This window comes from Pollachius pollachius, assembly GCF_949987615.1.
Source record: "Pollachius pollachius genome assembly, chromosome: 1".
Classification (NCBI taxonomy): domain Eukaryota; kingdom Metazoa; phylum Chordata; class Actinopteri; order Gadiformes; family Gadidae; genus Pollachius; species Pollachius pollachius.
In genome coordinates, this window is record NC_136934.1 from 41,651,670 (window position 1) to 41,667,213 (window position 15,544).

General features: G+C 50.9%; 1 protein-coding gene across 1 annotated transcript in view; it reads right to left on the reverse strand.

The window, feature by feature from the left end:
• The window catches only part of znf407 (zinc finger protein 407), a gene marked incomplete at its 5' end in the record, with an annotated part of 111,486 nt that overhangs the window by 66,446 nt on the left and 29,496 nt on the right, over positions 1 to 15,544 (reverse strand). The window contains one exon of the mRNA XM_079755028.1: positions 5,892 to 5,966. Coding sequence (XP_079611154.1) covers positions 5,892 to 5,966 — 75 coding nt within the window. The remainder of the gene's footprint in view (positions 1 to 5,891; positions 5,967 to 15,544) is intronic.

Consider the following 15,544-nt stretch of genomic DNA (forward strand, 5'->3'; position numbering starts at 1 on the left):
TGCTCTTGGGTGGTTCAAAAGGAGATAAAACGAGAAGCAGGCCTCCCATCCAACGCCAAGGCAGGGAGACAAAGTGCTGACAGAGGCAGATAAGGCAAGGAAGAAAGGGAAAGATTAAAGAGCAGATTAATTATCAATAATTAAGGGAAAGGATTTTTCTAATGAATCAGGGGTTGCTTGTCTTCATCTGCTCTTTATCTCACTATCACACGACTCTCTCCCGCTCGCTGGCTCGCTCTCACCCCATTGCCTGCCTTCGCTCACACTGTCTTACCGTCTAACCTTCCCACACACACGCACATGCATACGGATGCACACACACACACACACACACACACACACACACACACACACACACACACACACACACACACACACTGTTGCAATATGGGCATCATACAGTCCCGATGAGCACACCTACACACACAAAAAACACACAAACAAACATATGAACTACATTTTCTGTGTGTGCGGGTGTGCGTGCATGTCTATGTTAGTGTGCATAAGTGTGTTTGTGTGTGTGTGTTTGTGTGTTAATGCATATGTATGGGTGCGTGCATGCATGCATATATGTGTGTGTGTGTGTGTGTGTGTGTGTGTGCGTGTGCGTGTGCGTGTGCGTGTGCGTGTGCGCAAGTGCGTGCGTGTGTGTGTGAGTGTGCCTTCTGCACAGTCAGGACTGTGTGTGTTGGGCCCATATTGCCACCGTGCCGGTGCCAAACATGGCGGGAGAGAGGGGGTTTCTTCCGCACTGGCCCCTGCCCTGTTGCTGTTGGGCACGGCTAGCCTAGCTAGTCCGGGCCCCCACGCGCCTGTTCCAATATGGCTGCACCGCATGGAGCTGGGGCTGGGGCTCTGAGCCCAGGCTCTGCTGCTGCCAAGCCAGATGACCCGCTCAGCTACCAGCCCTACTATACACACACACACACACTTATTCACACACCAACAAAGACACCCATGCACGCACGCACATGCACACACAAAAAGGGATGCGGGCACGCACACAAACAGACGTATTAACACGCCGACACACACTCACGCACACATACAGACACATACACACACTAAAGCACATGCACACACAGACAAGCATGCATGCATACACACACACACACACACACACACAGACACACACATGAATATACTTACACTCACACACACACACACACACACACACACACACACTCACTCACACACTCCACCATGCCCAACCACAGCAGTGCACGTACATCAGAGGGTGGGGGGGCTTCCTAAGATGGAACTGGAAATAGAATGTGTGTGGGTAGGGGGACTGCGTTCAGCGCATAACATTATGAGATAGCATTAAGTCTATGGAAACATCACTAGGATCTGTGAGGGACATTCTCATCCCGCGTGCTCCATGAATCATGAATACACTAATCCGCTATTTCTGGCTGTGGCTTCCCCATGGCTTTCTTATAAACGGAGCCCGACCTGTTTGTTGAAAATTAGCAGCAACGTGTCGAGGACAGAGATAATAATGCCATCTTTATGCTGGACAATAACCAGGGACCACACTTGAGGGGCTCAGCTACGTCAGAGGGCTGCCCCCCCCCAAAAAACCCACTCGTGCAACTTTGAGGATTCAAAGTCTCCAAAAACATTCGGTGCAAATTGCACGCCATCAGCCATTTTCTCCCTTAAACTAATAGATCGTTCTCCTACGGCTGTCAGCACTACCCGCTCTGAGAGTGATGAGTGATGATTAGTCCAAGCAGTTTATTATTACAAGCATAAAAATTGTGTGTGTGTGTGTGTGTGTGTGTGTGTGTGTGTGTGTGTGTGTGTGTGTGTGTGTGGGGGGGGGGTATTTTAACAATTACCTATGAAAACAGATATGTGGGACAGGTCAGGCGCCTCACGGAGTCTCGCGCCATTTCAGAAATGACTAATTACGTTCAATTGAGGCAAGGTCGCAGCTGTCAATCACACGGGCGGAGAAACCACTCCCCCGTTATTAAACTGTTGGTTTAGGTGCCGGTAGACACACTGTTTAAGGTAAGAGTGAACACACACACAACTTACTGTTTCTTTGACTGCCGCCCCCCACCCCCCCCCCACCGTTTCCCCCGGACATCTCCTCCACCACCCACCCGCACACACACACACACACACACACACACACAAACACGCAGAAAACCTTCATTAGCTTCACTCATAAAATTACCAAAAAAAACACACAAACAAACGCACACATACACACTTAAGACACACTCACACATTCCACATCCACATATGAGGGACAGACCCCCTTAATTCCCCCCCTGCGCCTGCATAGAGGAAGCTGGTGTGAGTGAGAGGGAGACCCAGTTGTGTCACTTTAGAACAGTTCAGCCCTCCTCCTCCTCTTCCTCCTCCCTCCGCCCCCCTGCCTCCTCCTCTTCCTCCTCCTCCTCCTCCTACTCCTCCTCCCTCCGCCCCCCTGCCTCCTCCTCCTCCTCCTCATCCTCCCTCCGCCCCCCTGCCTCCTCCTCCTCCTCCTCCTCAGTCTCTACCCCTTCCATCCTTCTCACTTTCTTCCCCTCTCTCTCTTCTTCCCCTCTCTTCCCTTCCTCCTCCCTTCCAGAGAACTGTCGGGCGTTGGGGCTGGAGTTTGTCACCTCATTCTGCCCACCACCACCACCACCAGCACCACCCCCACCATCAGCCCCCTCAGCCTGGTCTTGTGCCCACCTTCCCCCTCGCCGTCTCCCCCTTGTCTCTTCCCTGCTGCCACCGCCTCCGTGTTAGCTCCACTCCACATCAAAATACCCTGGGTTTGGAGGCCCCCAGTTGGCCAGGCCCCAGCTAAAGTGGAATCTGGCATTACCTACGTCGACTTAGCCCCCAACCCTCAACTACCCCGCCCCCCCCACCACCAACCCTCCCTCCCTCCCTCACCTCCCTCCCTCTCCTCCCTCTCCTCCCTCACCTCCCTCCCTCTCCTCCCTCCCTCACCTCCCTCCCTCTCCTCCCTCCCTCTCCTCCCTCCCTCACCTCCCTCCCTCCCTCCCTCACCTCCCTCCCTCACCTCCCTCCCTCCCTCCCTCACCTCCCTCCCTCTCCTCCCTTCCTTTGACTAACAGATCTCCCCAGTGTTCTAAAAATACCAGGTGAGCGGGGCCGCTGAGATGGTGATGAAACTGCCTCTCTGACACCGTCCCACTGCAATCTATCTCCTTGCCGCTCGCCAGACAGCATATGTTTGCAATTGGCTCTCCCCAGCCCCCCCCCACCCCCCAATCCCCCTCCTCTCCTACCCTATCCCCAACCCCCCCTGCGCTACCCAACCCGACTCTCCCTTTGGCGAGCTCACTCCTGCCCTCCTCAACCACACAAACACAGACACACACACAGACACACACACACACACACACACACACACACAAGTTTCCAGAACAAAAAAAACGTCCCCCAGCACCCCCCCCAACTCTCCCTCCCTCCCTCCCTCCCTCCCCTTGTCCCCAGCTACCTCCCTAGTCTCCAGGTCTGGGTTTTCAAACTGGTGCAGTTATCAATCAACTGGGCCGGCCCTGTCAAACGAGACCAAAAACCTCCTTTTGTACACACACACACACACACACACACACACACACACACACACACACGCATAAACACACACGTACATGACCATGCCTACGGATATCCATGCCGCCCTTTGTTTTTATCGCTCTGCTCTCGTTTGCCTTCTTTCTCTCTTTTTCTGCTGCTCTGTCCTTTTCCCCTTGTTGTGTCTGTCTGCCTGGCGCTCTCTCCCTCTCGCTCCCTCTTCCCCTACCCTCTCTCTCTCTGTGTCGCTTAACCTCTCCCCCTCTCTCCGACTCTCTGCCAGCCAGTCAGCCAGCTAGCCAGTCATTCAGTCAGCCTGTGTCTCTCCACACCTCCCTCTTGCACTTGCCCAAATTTGTTCCACTTAATAAGGCCTCCCCAGTGACCTTGTGCTAATTAAGCAGCACTGTGTTGGAAATATGATGCTTAATTAATGATGAGATAAATTTTGTCTGCGGGACTGTCAGAAAAATGATGACGCCGTGTTTCACAGGTTTAAATAGAGCATACCTTGTGGCCTCCTCAAGGAGTTTGTGTGTGTGTGTGTGTGTGTGTGTGTGTTTGTGTGTATGCGACAAAAAACATGAGAAAGAGAGAAAGGGTTGTGACGCATGAAGTAACGATGATTTGAGGTGGCTTTTATGTGCGCGTGCATGTGCGTGTGGGTATTCATGTGTATAAGCACAAGTCGTAGAGTTATGAGGGTAGAGTCACCTCAGACACACATGGGCTGTGGTAAATGCACACACGGACACACACACACCCATACACACACACTCAGACTAACACATAAAACTTCTGTTAATAGTAATAGTCAGTTTTGTGCATGCGTGTTTATGTGTTTGTGTGTTTACTTCTGCATGTCCCCTCTGACCGTGACTGTGAATTATAACCTTCAGACGCCGCGTCAAGGACGGCAGGGTCTTACGGCGCCAAGGAAGCACAGAGAAAACCCATCGTACCCCAGCAAAGCCACTTCTGAACCAAAAGCAACACATTCGGCAGCGCCGAATGTACAAAATGATGCCGTTAATCTGATGGAAAAACACACGGTCTAGCGTTTATCATTTGCAATCGATTCGTTTTACTCCCCCTCACTCCCCTCCCGTTCTGACTACCCTCGCCATGTGGAGGAGAGAAAAGCGAGGAAACGGAAGCGGATGTGAGGACTTCTCCCTATCTAATCCAGATGAGCCGCTGACAGCAGGGTTTGTGTGCATCTGTGTGCGTGTAGGGGGTGTGTGTGATGCCTATGCGTCACTAGAAGGCATATGGACGTCCCGCTCACTTCCGCGTCTGAGGCCACTCGTCACGTCTAATACTGCGCCTTGTCAGAAGCATCAATATGTTTTTTTGCAAGGGGCAATGAAAGTGAAACCCGCCTCCGTTTTCTATTTTAGCGAAACGCCTGACAGATTGAGAGGTGTTCAGCGGCTTGTTTTGGCATGTCGGGCGGGGGGGCTGGGCTTTAAAAACTTCATTTTGACTTCTGTTTTCTTCGGAACGCACACACGTGCAGGAGCATGGGCGGACCCACATACAAACAGACACACACACACACATACACACACACTAATAGAGTCACACGCACAAACACACGCAAACATAATGACATAATGACAGCAGGTTTGTTACCGATAGACGGGGCCTAGTGGAACACAATTCAATCAAGACACACACGCACACACACACACACCAAACACACACACACACACCAATACACACACACACACTCACCAAAACAGAACAGTCGGAATCAGTCATCCTTAATTCGAGAACGGGAGCAGAAAAGTAAAGCGAACCACGATCCCAAATCAAGTGTGACAGATAAAAGAGACGTTTGAAGCTGGGAGAGCGACAGAGTGAGTGAGAGCCATTGACATTTACGCTGCCGGCTCGTCTCCGTGGGGATGTGGTGGTCGACCGCCGAGGTCGGTTGCCCTGGCGATCCACCATCAAACAAACGTCTACCGGTGGGGGGGGGAACTGAAATGCCCCGGTTCTCCGTAAGGGTTAACCACAAGTAGCAGGCTGAACCACTTGCCAAAAAAAGTTGGAATCCTGGGACAGAGAAGTGCGGTGTTAATATCGGGATCCAAATTCGGTTTATTTGTTGAGTGGAACGGATCGCGGCGTGTGCTTCTGGGATTTCATTTTCATTTTTTTCTATCAACGTGTGTGTGTGTGTGTGTGTGTGTGTGTGTGTGTGTGTGTGTGTGTGTGTGTGTGTGTGTGTGTGTGTGTGTGTGTGTACAGACACCCGAATAGCCGGCAATTCAAGGCAGCAAGAGGGTTGGTGCAGTTCCAAGTAGCGGTGCGTGTGTACTGAGAAACTCTCTTACCTCTCTTTCCGCTGTCCAATGCCGTGTCGGCCCAGCATGTGTGTGCTCAAGTGCTTCTTCATCACAAAGGCCCACCTGCACAGGAAACACACAGAAGGGAACAGTGGATCAGAACACAGCAACACTGACATTCAGACAGCACTGGTGGTGCTGGTGGTGGTGATGCTGTGGTTTTAAATGCCAGCGATATTGAGTTAAAATATGACACATTTTTAATAAGCTTTAGCTAAGGTTCGGATGGTGTTATGTAGACATACGAATTCCGTAGACTGTAGTATTACTACTACCACCGCTACTACGATTATTACACTCCCAATACTACTATTAATAATACTGCAGAAAATAATTGTCATGTATCAACATTTATTAATTATTATTGTTAAATGTCGTCATTGTCAAGTTAACATACGCTGGCTAAAGGAGCCCTGACAGACCTCTGAGCGAGTCCATATGGAGATGTGTTTGTGTTTGCATTAACATGTCATTGACACATGTCCCTGAATCCTGTTAACATTATGTGTGCAAATTGCTGCCCTACTACTACACCTCGAGGCACACACGCACATACCCAGACTGAAAAGGCCCGTCAAGACGCTCCATCTCAATCTTTCCACTTGATGAGCATTGAGTGTCAGAGGCATCTACCAACACGAGGAGACGAAAAGCTCTACCACATCTTACTACTCTGCTACTACTCTGGCCATCGCCACTATCTTTGATCCCCCTGATCCCTTCTCATTAAGCAGAGGCCATCCGTTTGCATTATGAGAGATGGACGGGTGGTAACCTTATCTGAGGGGCTTTGGTGAGACGGGGGAGGGGGGGTACGATCACAAACATGAAAGCGGACCAAAAGAGGTCAGGGTGGTCCCCATTGTCACCCGACCCCTTGCGTTGTGCATCCCGGCTAATTATGTCACCATTTATGTCCGTGCTCTACACTGCTGTCTTTTTTATTATGTCCGGAAATGAGGGCATGCACACACACACGCAGGCACACACACCCACCCCCCCCCCACACAAACACACACACACACACACACACACACAGGCACCCATAACCCATCACGGCCTCAGATTGCCATCCATCAGGCGGGGCGTTCCCTTAGGCTGACGCTAACCAACACGCGAGCATAAATATTCAAACCCATTCCACTGTTTTGGCCCTGTGAGCGTCACTGCGCTCCTGCCCCCCCCCCACCTCTCCGGCTCCATCCATCCGTCCATCGCGAGCGCTGCCTGGGAGTTTGACTGGGAGCCAGTGCGTGACTAAAAGCCGCCTTAACACGGTGAGGGAGTGAAAGGCGAGATCAAAATGCGACACGTCATCACAGAAGGCCACTGCGGGCGCCTTCCGACTGACTGAGGCGTCTATAAATAAACCAGTCTAATTAAGACAACATTGGTGGGGGGGGGGGGGGGGGGGGCGGCAGGGGGAGAGTCGAAAAAGTGAATCAATACATGTGAGAGAGTGACACCGTCTTGGACGACTTTGCGGGCGGTTGTTAAAGTCGAGGCGTTTAGACGTGGAGGAAAAAGAGGGGGCTAAAGACAACACTCGCAAAAATATACCAAGCTTGCAAACATTTCTGTTAATTATGCATTACAGCTGTCCTTCATAAACCTAATTACAGAGTGCTGAAAGGCAACATTTGCATATGCGCATGAAAGACAAGAACATATGCAAAATATGATTTTAATTAGCATTCTTTGATAGCAAGGGTTACAAATCAAACTGGCATGTTGTGAGATTCTCATCTCTTGCTTTTTCTTCGCTGGATTATTCGCAGCATGGCATTAGTGCGTGACTGGCAATGCCCCATGGAGCCACCTGGCACACATCTAACCCACACACACACACACACACACACACACACACACACACACACACACACACACACACACACACACACACACACACACACACACACCCTCCCCCCCATTGTTCATAATGACTATATGTATGCAAACAAAAGACTGATAGGCGCAATGAGCAGAAGTTCACCTCCAAAGGCACACGTGTCAGATGTGTCGGGTAAGACTGACGTATAATCAGTGTGTGCGTATGTGAATGTTGAACCCCCACAACCCCTAACGGGTGGGTGGGTGTGAGGTCAGGGCCCGGATGCCCCCCCCCCCCCCCCCCGGCCCAGGGGGTGCCATCATCAGAGCCTTGATGGCTACGGCTACAGAATCTCCTCTGCCATGGCATTCATCTACAGCAGCACCCTCTGTGTACCCCGGCATCCCCACCCCCCACCCCGACCACCACCACCTATGCATCCAGCTAATAGGGCCGGGGCCAGCCCCCTCCAGGGGACCCTCATCAAATCCATCCCATCAAAGAACAGAGAGAAGAGAGGAGAAAGGGAAGACGTAATGGAACGGGGGAGAGGCTCCCGGTGCTTTAGGTTTTTTCGGTGCTCCCTTCAGACTAATCGCCGCGCCACAGCTCGTTAGGCCCGTGACGCGCCCGAGCCTCGCCGATAAGCACGGGAGACACGGCTCAATTACCCACAGTTACAATCTCTCTCTTTCTCTCCCTCCCTCTCTCCCTGCCGCCTGGCGATGGAGAGATAACGTGTCAATATGTGATACAAACAACTTCATTTGCCTGATGGCGTTCCCTGGATACACCCTTTCTCAAGGATGCGGAAGAGACCGGAGGTTCTGAAGGAAGCTTCCATCCGAAGCCCTGGAGCCTCGCAAACTCCCCCCCCCCCCCCCCCCGCCTTCCCCCTATAGCCCCCTTAGAGGTAGACACAAAGCATGCTGAGAGCTGTGTTGGGGACAAGGCCTGCGATAGATTCCGGGCCGCCGATGGATCTCCTAGCACATCCCTAAACCCTCGGAACCATTCCTGTCGTGGGTACATTTACCGTTAGCACAAAGAGAGTGGGAATCGACTCCCTCCACAGGAAAAACAAGTAGCGCTTGCTCTTCCACTTGTGGTGAGACACTAGTTTAAAAAAAAAATAATAAGCTGGGAAATATTAAAGTGTGACCGAAGTCAGGTGAAAGTTGCGAGCGTTGTAAAAGGAAGGGAATCGGTAGCTGAGGAAACATTAAGCAGAGCGAGAGACGGAGGCAGCAGATGCTGGAGCCACTCAACCTTCGCCAGGCGGAGGCAGAACACTGCATCCTGGGAAAAGATGAGCTCTACCGGGGAGGGCCGTTGAGGCAGGGGGAGGGGGGAGCACTCTGGAGCTATGGGGTCATGCTTCAGCTCCTTTTGAGGACACAGATGCCCGATCACACGCACACACACACACACACACACACACACACACACACACACACACACACACACACACACACAAAGAAAGAAGGCGCCGGTACAAACATACAAACAGGCACATTAAGACAATTGTGTAGATCTGTGTGCCCCTACACGACACGCACACACACAGAGCCTGCGTGCGGAGCCGTGCGCGGGCCGGCCCTGCGCAGCGAGGGGGTCCACCAGGGGCCCTAGAAAGAGATGAGCGAGTGTGGGCTCATCGTGCCTCAGCGCGCCGGCCCTAATGATGGCCTCCACCTGCTGCTTTAATGTCACAGCTGGAGCGCCCTCCATCCCTCACTGACTCCGCCTGCCATCACCACACCCACGCACACACACACACACACACGCACACACACACACACACTTTTATCCCTTTTTTGTTCTTTCACTCCATTCTGCACATTCCCTTCAACTCTCTGGCGATCTTCCACTTTTCCACCTCGTCCCAAACCAGAGGCACGCCCTTGTGTGCGCCCTGCAGCTCCCACATCTTCCCCTCTTCTCACCACTCCTTCGTTTCACCCCCCCCACCCCTTCCCCCCACCCCTTCCCCCCACTCTTGCCTTTTTCTGCTTTTCCCCCCGAGCACCTATGGGTGACTCTCCCTGCTCACTTCCCCCTGACTACATGTCTCCATCGTCTGCTCTGTGACAGCGTTTCCACTTCCGAGACCCGTAGCCCTGAACACCCGCATCCCATCCAGACGTCTCCAGCCACCAGCTCCCTCAGCCTGTCCTCTGTCAGTGTCCTAAAGCCTGCTGGATCTATGACAGCCGAGCACGGTCTGCCTGCTGTCCATGCTCCCGACCTTCCTGGCATTGGGGGGACATGCATGAAAGCCACCAAAGGAACTCCCCACCCAAAGACCCAATCCAACCCAGATATAACTTTGTGGGTTAATCCTCCACTGGGCTGGTCAGCCATTAGAGGCCGCTTGGATCGCATCGATGCTACTCCTTTCAGCTCATCTACAGCGGCCTTATGTGTGCGATATGAAGCCTTTGACTCTCCTCTCGGTGACTAACTCACCCTGTTGAGAGAATTGTTTATGCGTGTTCCTCTGTTCCTTCTCCCTCTCTGTCGCCCCCTACATGTTTCTGCTGAAGCGGCGGTGGCGGCGGGAGCTGGCAGGTAGAGCCGGCGTGTCTAATCTGGGAGCGTTTGACAGACAGGTGAAGTGACAGAAGAACAGAGCCCGACTAGTTGCCTGACAGGTGCCTGCAGTGCCGAGACAGCCAGCCGACATGAGAGCCAGCAGTCAGTCAGTCAGTCAGTCAGTCAGACGGTTAGATTGACAGGTGCGGCGGAAAGACATGTATAAAAAAAAAAGAAAAAAAGAAAATGGGGAGACTTCCACACTAACTGACAGGTACCGTCAGAGCAAAGCGCTACTATAGATTGCTCAGGAACGACCGGAATTGGTGATTGGTGGGGAAGATATATGTCCAAAGGGAAACAACTGTCTCACTGATGGAGAGATGGGACGTAAGAGGAACATATTGGTATGGGAGAGGGTGAAAAAAGGGAAAGTGTAATGTAATCTGCACAATGTTCGGAGAGAGAGAGAGAGAGAGAGAGAGAGAGAGAGAGAGAGAGAGAGAGAGAGAGAGAGAGAGAGAGGAGAGAGAGAGAGAGAGAGAGAGAGAGAGAGAGAGAGAGAGAGAGAGAGAGAGGGATTGAGACACAGAGACAGAGACAGAGACAGAGACAGAGAGATAGTGAGAGATGCAAGGCAGATCCAGTTTACATAGCTGTCAACTGGTTTTGATGGAGGGAAGGGCCGACTAGGCATCAATACCAAGCTGGCGTCTGGGAGACGTGCTTATAGAGCCATTCCATAATGTAACAGATATTGGGAGGGATATGAAAAAAAAAAGGAAAACACGATGGTATTGATTTTTTTTTCACTCTCATGCCGGAGCATCTAATCTATTCTGAGAAGATCTTGATGAAAGTTATATAAATAAAAAGAAAACAGACTAAATGTATCCTTGACGGCCGATCATCTCTGAGGCTGTCACCGAAACGGACGCAACTCACTAAAAACGCGCTCCACGCGCTCACACAGTGTGTGTACCCATTAGTGTGTGTGTGTGCGTGCATGAGTGGGTGCATGTGTGAATGTTTGTGCGTCAGTCCGTGCCCTCAAGAGAGAGGTTGATATAAAAAATAAAAATAAACCTTTCTTCCTCTCCCACCGCCCCTCTACCCATCTCTCCCTCTGTGTCTCTCCGTCCCTCTCTCTCATTGGGATCTCTCAGTGGTTTGGATCATCAGATGAGGCAGGTGATGGGGCCTGACGGATTGATTGAGTCGCCGTCCCCATCCACGGTGGCGTGCGCCCCCGCCGGGCTGTTCCGGGCTCCGCCGCACAGCGCCCCATTAAACCGCCGTTTGGAGGTGGGGGGAGTTCCACCTGAACTTACCCAGAGCGCACCCCTAATGTGAGACTAAACTTTCCATGCCAGGAGGGTTGCCTTGGTGTGTGTGTGCGAGTGCGCGAGTGTGTGCGTGTGTGTCTGTGTAGGAGACGGCGGAGTTGGTTAAGGAAAAATAATAATAATGATGATAAAACACAGATTCGCCCCCCACACCCCTCACCATCCCCACAAGCCCCCCCCCCCCCACACCCCCCGACAGCCCATTTCCATCTTCAAGAGAATGCCAATTGATGAAGTGATCTATTATTGATATCATCATCGCTAATGTGCTGGTGGCAGTTTTAATGTTCCGAAGCGGCCCGCTCTGAGCGTCATAAGGATGTTTGCATAATATGCTACTCAGCTTCATTATATTTTCTAATTAACTGTTTTAATTTGGGATTTAAATCCTGCAAAACAGTGGTGGGGAGAGGGGGGCGGGAGGGAGGGGCGGCAGAGCAAAGTGCTGAACCAGAAGGAGGAATGAGAATATAGTATTTTGTGTCAAGATAAAAGCGTTTGGTTTATGAGGAGCAAGAGGCAGACAGTTGTACAAGTGGCTGTGCCACGTTCCAAAATAGATTCATAAACGCAGGCGGATTGTGTGGAATCAGCATAAAACAGGCCGTACATTTATGGATAGGGAGAAAAAACAGCAGAGATACGTTATGCTCTGAGGACAGAAAACGTACAGAGAAATGATTTCCAATGAAATACATACCATGGTAAATAAAATACCATTGGTGTGTGTGGGGGGGGAATGGGTGTTGGTCGAGACGGAGAAAAAAAAAACAGCTTGGTCTCACACGAGGAAGAAGCAAAATGAATCAAAAATGCTGGTTGTTAAAGGCTGTTAGCTGCTGTTACAAATGCGTCTCCTTCTCTCCGTTTTGTCTTTCTTTCCCATTCCTCTCCACAGTGCCGTTAAAGATATGAAAAATATATGTGCACCCTCCCCACTCCTCCCCGCCTCTCCCCCAGTCTCGCCTCTTCTCCATTCCACAGTGCCGTGTTAAATCATTAAAGAGTCCTGCTCATTATCTCTCTAAACAAAACTTCTCTTAAACCAAATAAATCACCGCGCGCGGCGGCGCTAACAGCCGAGAAGGGATAAATTACAAAGCAGCTCACTGGCAGCGCTGGTATTTTAAAAAGCTTGCTGCACAATTTCTATGATGTACAGTAATTTGTAACGCTGGTTTCCCCCGATGTTTAGACTGCCTCTCAGGTGTGTTCGCCGTACACAAAGAGAGACTGCTCCATGCCAGCGAACGGGGAGGGTAGAAGGAAAAAAAGACATCCTATTTGTGTTCTTTGTAGTAATGATATTATTAAGCCTTTTCTATAGGTAAAGGCTGTATGCAACAACAAATACGAAGAAAGCGTAGTTAGGGCTTTCAAACGGGGCTCATTTGCGAATCTGCCTTTCGCTTTCCGAAGCCGGTTCCAACGCCTCAAAGACTAAAAACCAAACAGTGAAAATCAATAAGTGACCGTTTTCACCGCGCTGGACTCATTAGGCTGGACAAAGCTACCCTAAGTCAAGCTATAGATCCCAAGGCTAAGGCTAAATGCAGGCTAATTGAGGGAACAACACGCACACACACACACACACACACACACACACACACACACACACACACACACACACACACACACACACACACACACACACACACACACACACACACTTCCCCTACCCCATAACCCTCTATGTGCCATATAAGACTGGGGGAGCCTCATAGCCCCGAGAGCCGTCCAGTGAGATCGAAGGGGGCTACGTTCAGGACCCCTTGTACTGCCGGGCCCCCCCCCAGCCCCACACAACCCCGGGAGGCCTCCTGGGGATACAGAACAGTAGGCCTGGTGAGGCCTGGAACACAGACCCAAGCATGATTTATTCTGTCTGTTTACTGTGTGCTGGATCCCTACGTCCTCCGAGAACAAATTAAGTAGGAAAATAAAAGAGAGGTTGGTGGGGAGGGGAGCGGTGTACATGAGAGATGGATTCATGGAGGGGAGAGACAAATGCTAACCATCAAAATACAACAGAGTTAATTGTTCAAAAATATGCAATGAATATATATTATATATATTTAACACGCACAAATGTGTGTGTTACTGGTTCTAAGCGTGAAATTTCACACATATTTTGGACTCAGTATTAAGCCAACTCTTCCACCCAGACACATGTCAAGGACAAACTCATTTAAAGATGTGAATGGTTTCAACAGAAACTGGGCCCTGGTGGAGCCCACCGTGAGCAGGGGAGATGTACTTCAAGGTACAGCGAGTGAAAGGAAAGTTAAATAATACGTATGAAATGGGCAATAAAAAGAGAAATACAACAGCCATTATCAGCCGCCTCCTTGTTGTTTTGCGCAATTGATCTTGCAAATGCACACAACACACACACACCCACACACACACTGACACACAAGCCCTGAACGAGCATGACATGGAGGGAGTTTTGTTACTCCTGCACTAGTTTTGCTAAAGGAAATAATCCATAAAACATAAGCCCTCCGTATTGACGTGCACCCATCCCCACCCCATCTCGCCCCCCCGCCCCAACCCGCGGCCCGGCTGAATGAAGGGCATAGGACGGGATGTCTAGGATGTCAGGCCTGCCTGCCTGTCTGGCTCAGCACTGGCCTGTCTTGCTGGCTACCACTCTCATTATCCCCGCGCTCGCTGAAGGGCGGCTAAGGTCGCGCAACGCACGGAGGAGAAAATACACCGCCGCGCCGCTAAATCTAATATTCAGTGATTCTATCAAAGAGTGGCTTATTAAGTCTCCGGGCAGCCACGTCGGTTGATGCGCGAGGAGGAGGAGGAGGAGGAAGCTGGCGCAAGAATTTAACTTCACACACCCACCAAAACTGTTTTGAGGGACATGCCGAATGCTCGTGTTTGCGTGTGTTTGTCTCTGTGTCACGTGTGTTGCTGCCGTGCTGCTGGCTCGGTTACAGTGAGCTACCTGCAGCTTGGCCACTCACTTGAGGTAATTATGGACAGCGAACAATGCGGTTTTGAGCAGCGAGCAAAAAAGCGCAGGTTAGGCATTTCACACAATGCACTGTTCTGGAATTATTGTACACGCTGTTGTCTCCCACTCAGGAGCCAAACACTCACACTCGCATACCTCTCAGACAAGAATACACACGCGCGCACAGGAATGTGTGCATGCAAACAAAGAACGTCTTTGTTTGGCGATCGTTGCCGTTGTCTTGACACCCACCATCTGCTGCCCTGGCAACCGAGAGAGGGAGAGAGAGAGAGAGAGTGAGAGAGAACAGAGAAAGAGAGAGGAGAGAGAGGAGTAGAGAGAGAGGGAACTGAAGTTTCTCAGTAGCCCTTCATCTTGGTCCTCTAAACAAACTTGACAGCTGTCACTCAAACAGCGAATCAGCCTCCATAACAAACACACCAAGCCACGTCTGCTTGAATAAGATTTTGTCACTTTTTATTTTTGCCTTGTTTAGGTCAAAACCTTGACAGGTTGAAACATAACATAAACATAAACTATAATGCAAACAACACAGGGTTTAAACAACCGAAGACAGAGAACCGCAATGAAAACACAATACTTCTCTTTTTGGTTTTCTCCGGCCATTGTGAGGATGTTGTTTGCACAACAAGGCTGAGCGTTGCATGTGGAGGAGCAGCATTTAGACTGGAGCGGGGGGGGAGGGGCGGACTGATCCACTGGGTCCTCGTCCACGTGAGACTGAGAGCCGGCGCTCCGAAGTCACCACAAGAAATAAATAGGTAAATAGCGTGCGCTATGCAGATGAGGGTGAAGACGGTTCCGTCTCGCGTACCCCCGCGATGCGGCGGCCATTCATCACCTGCGCATGCAAAGCGACCGCTCCTGTCCTTAGCATATTCGCATATTCTAATGAAGCCTTGCATGCAAATGAAGACGACCTTTTCTTTCTTTCTTTTTT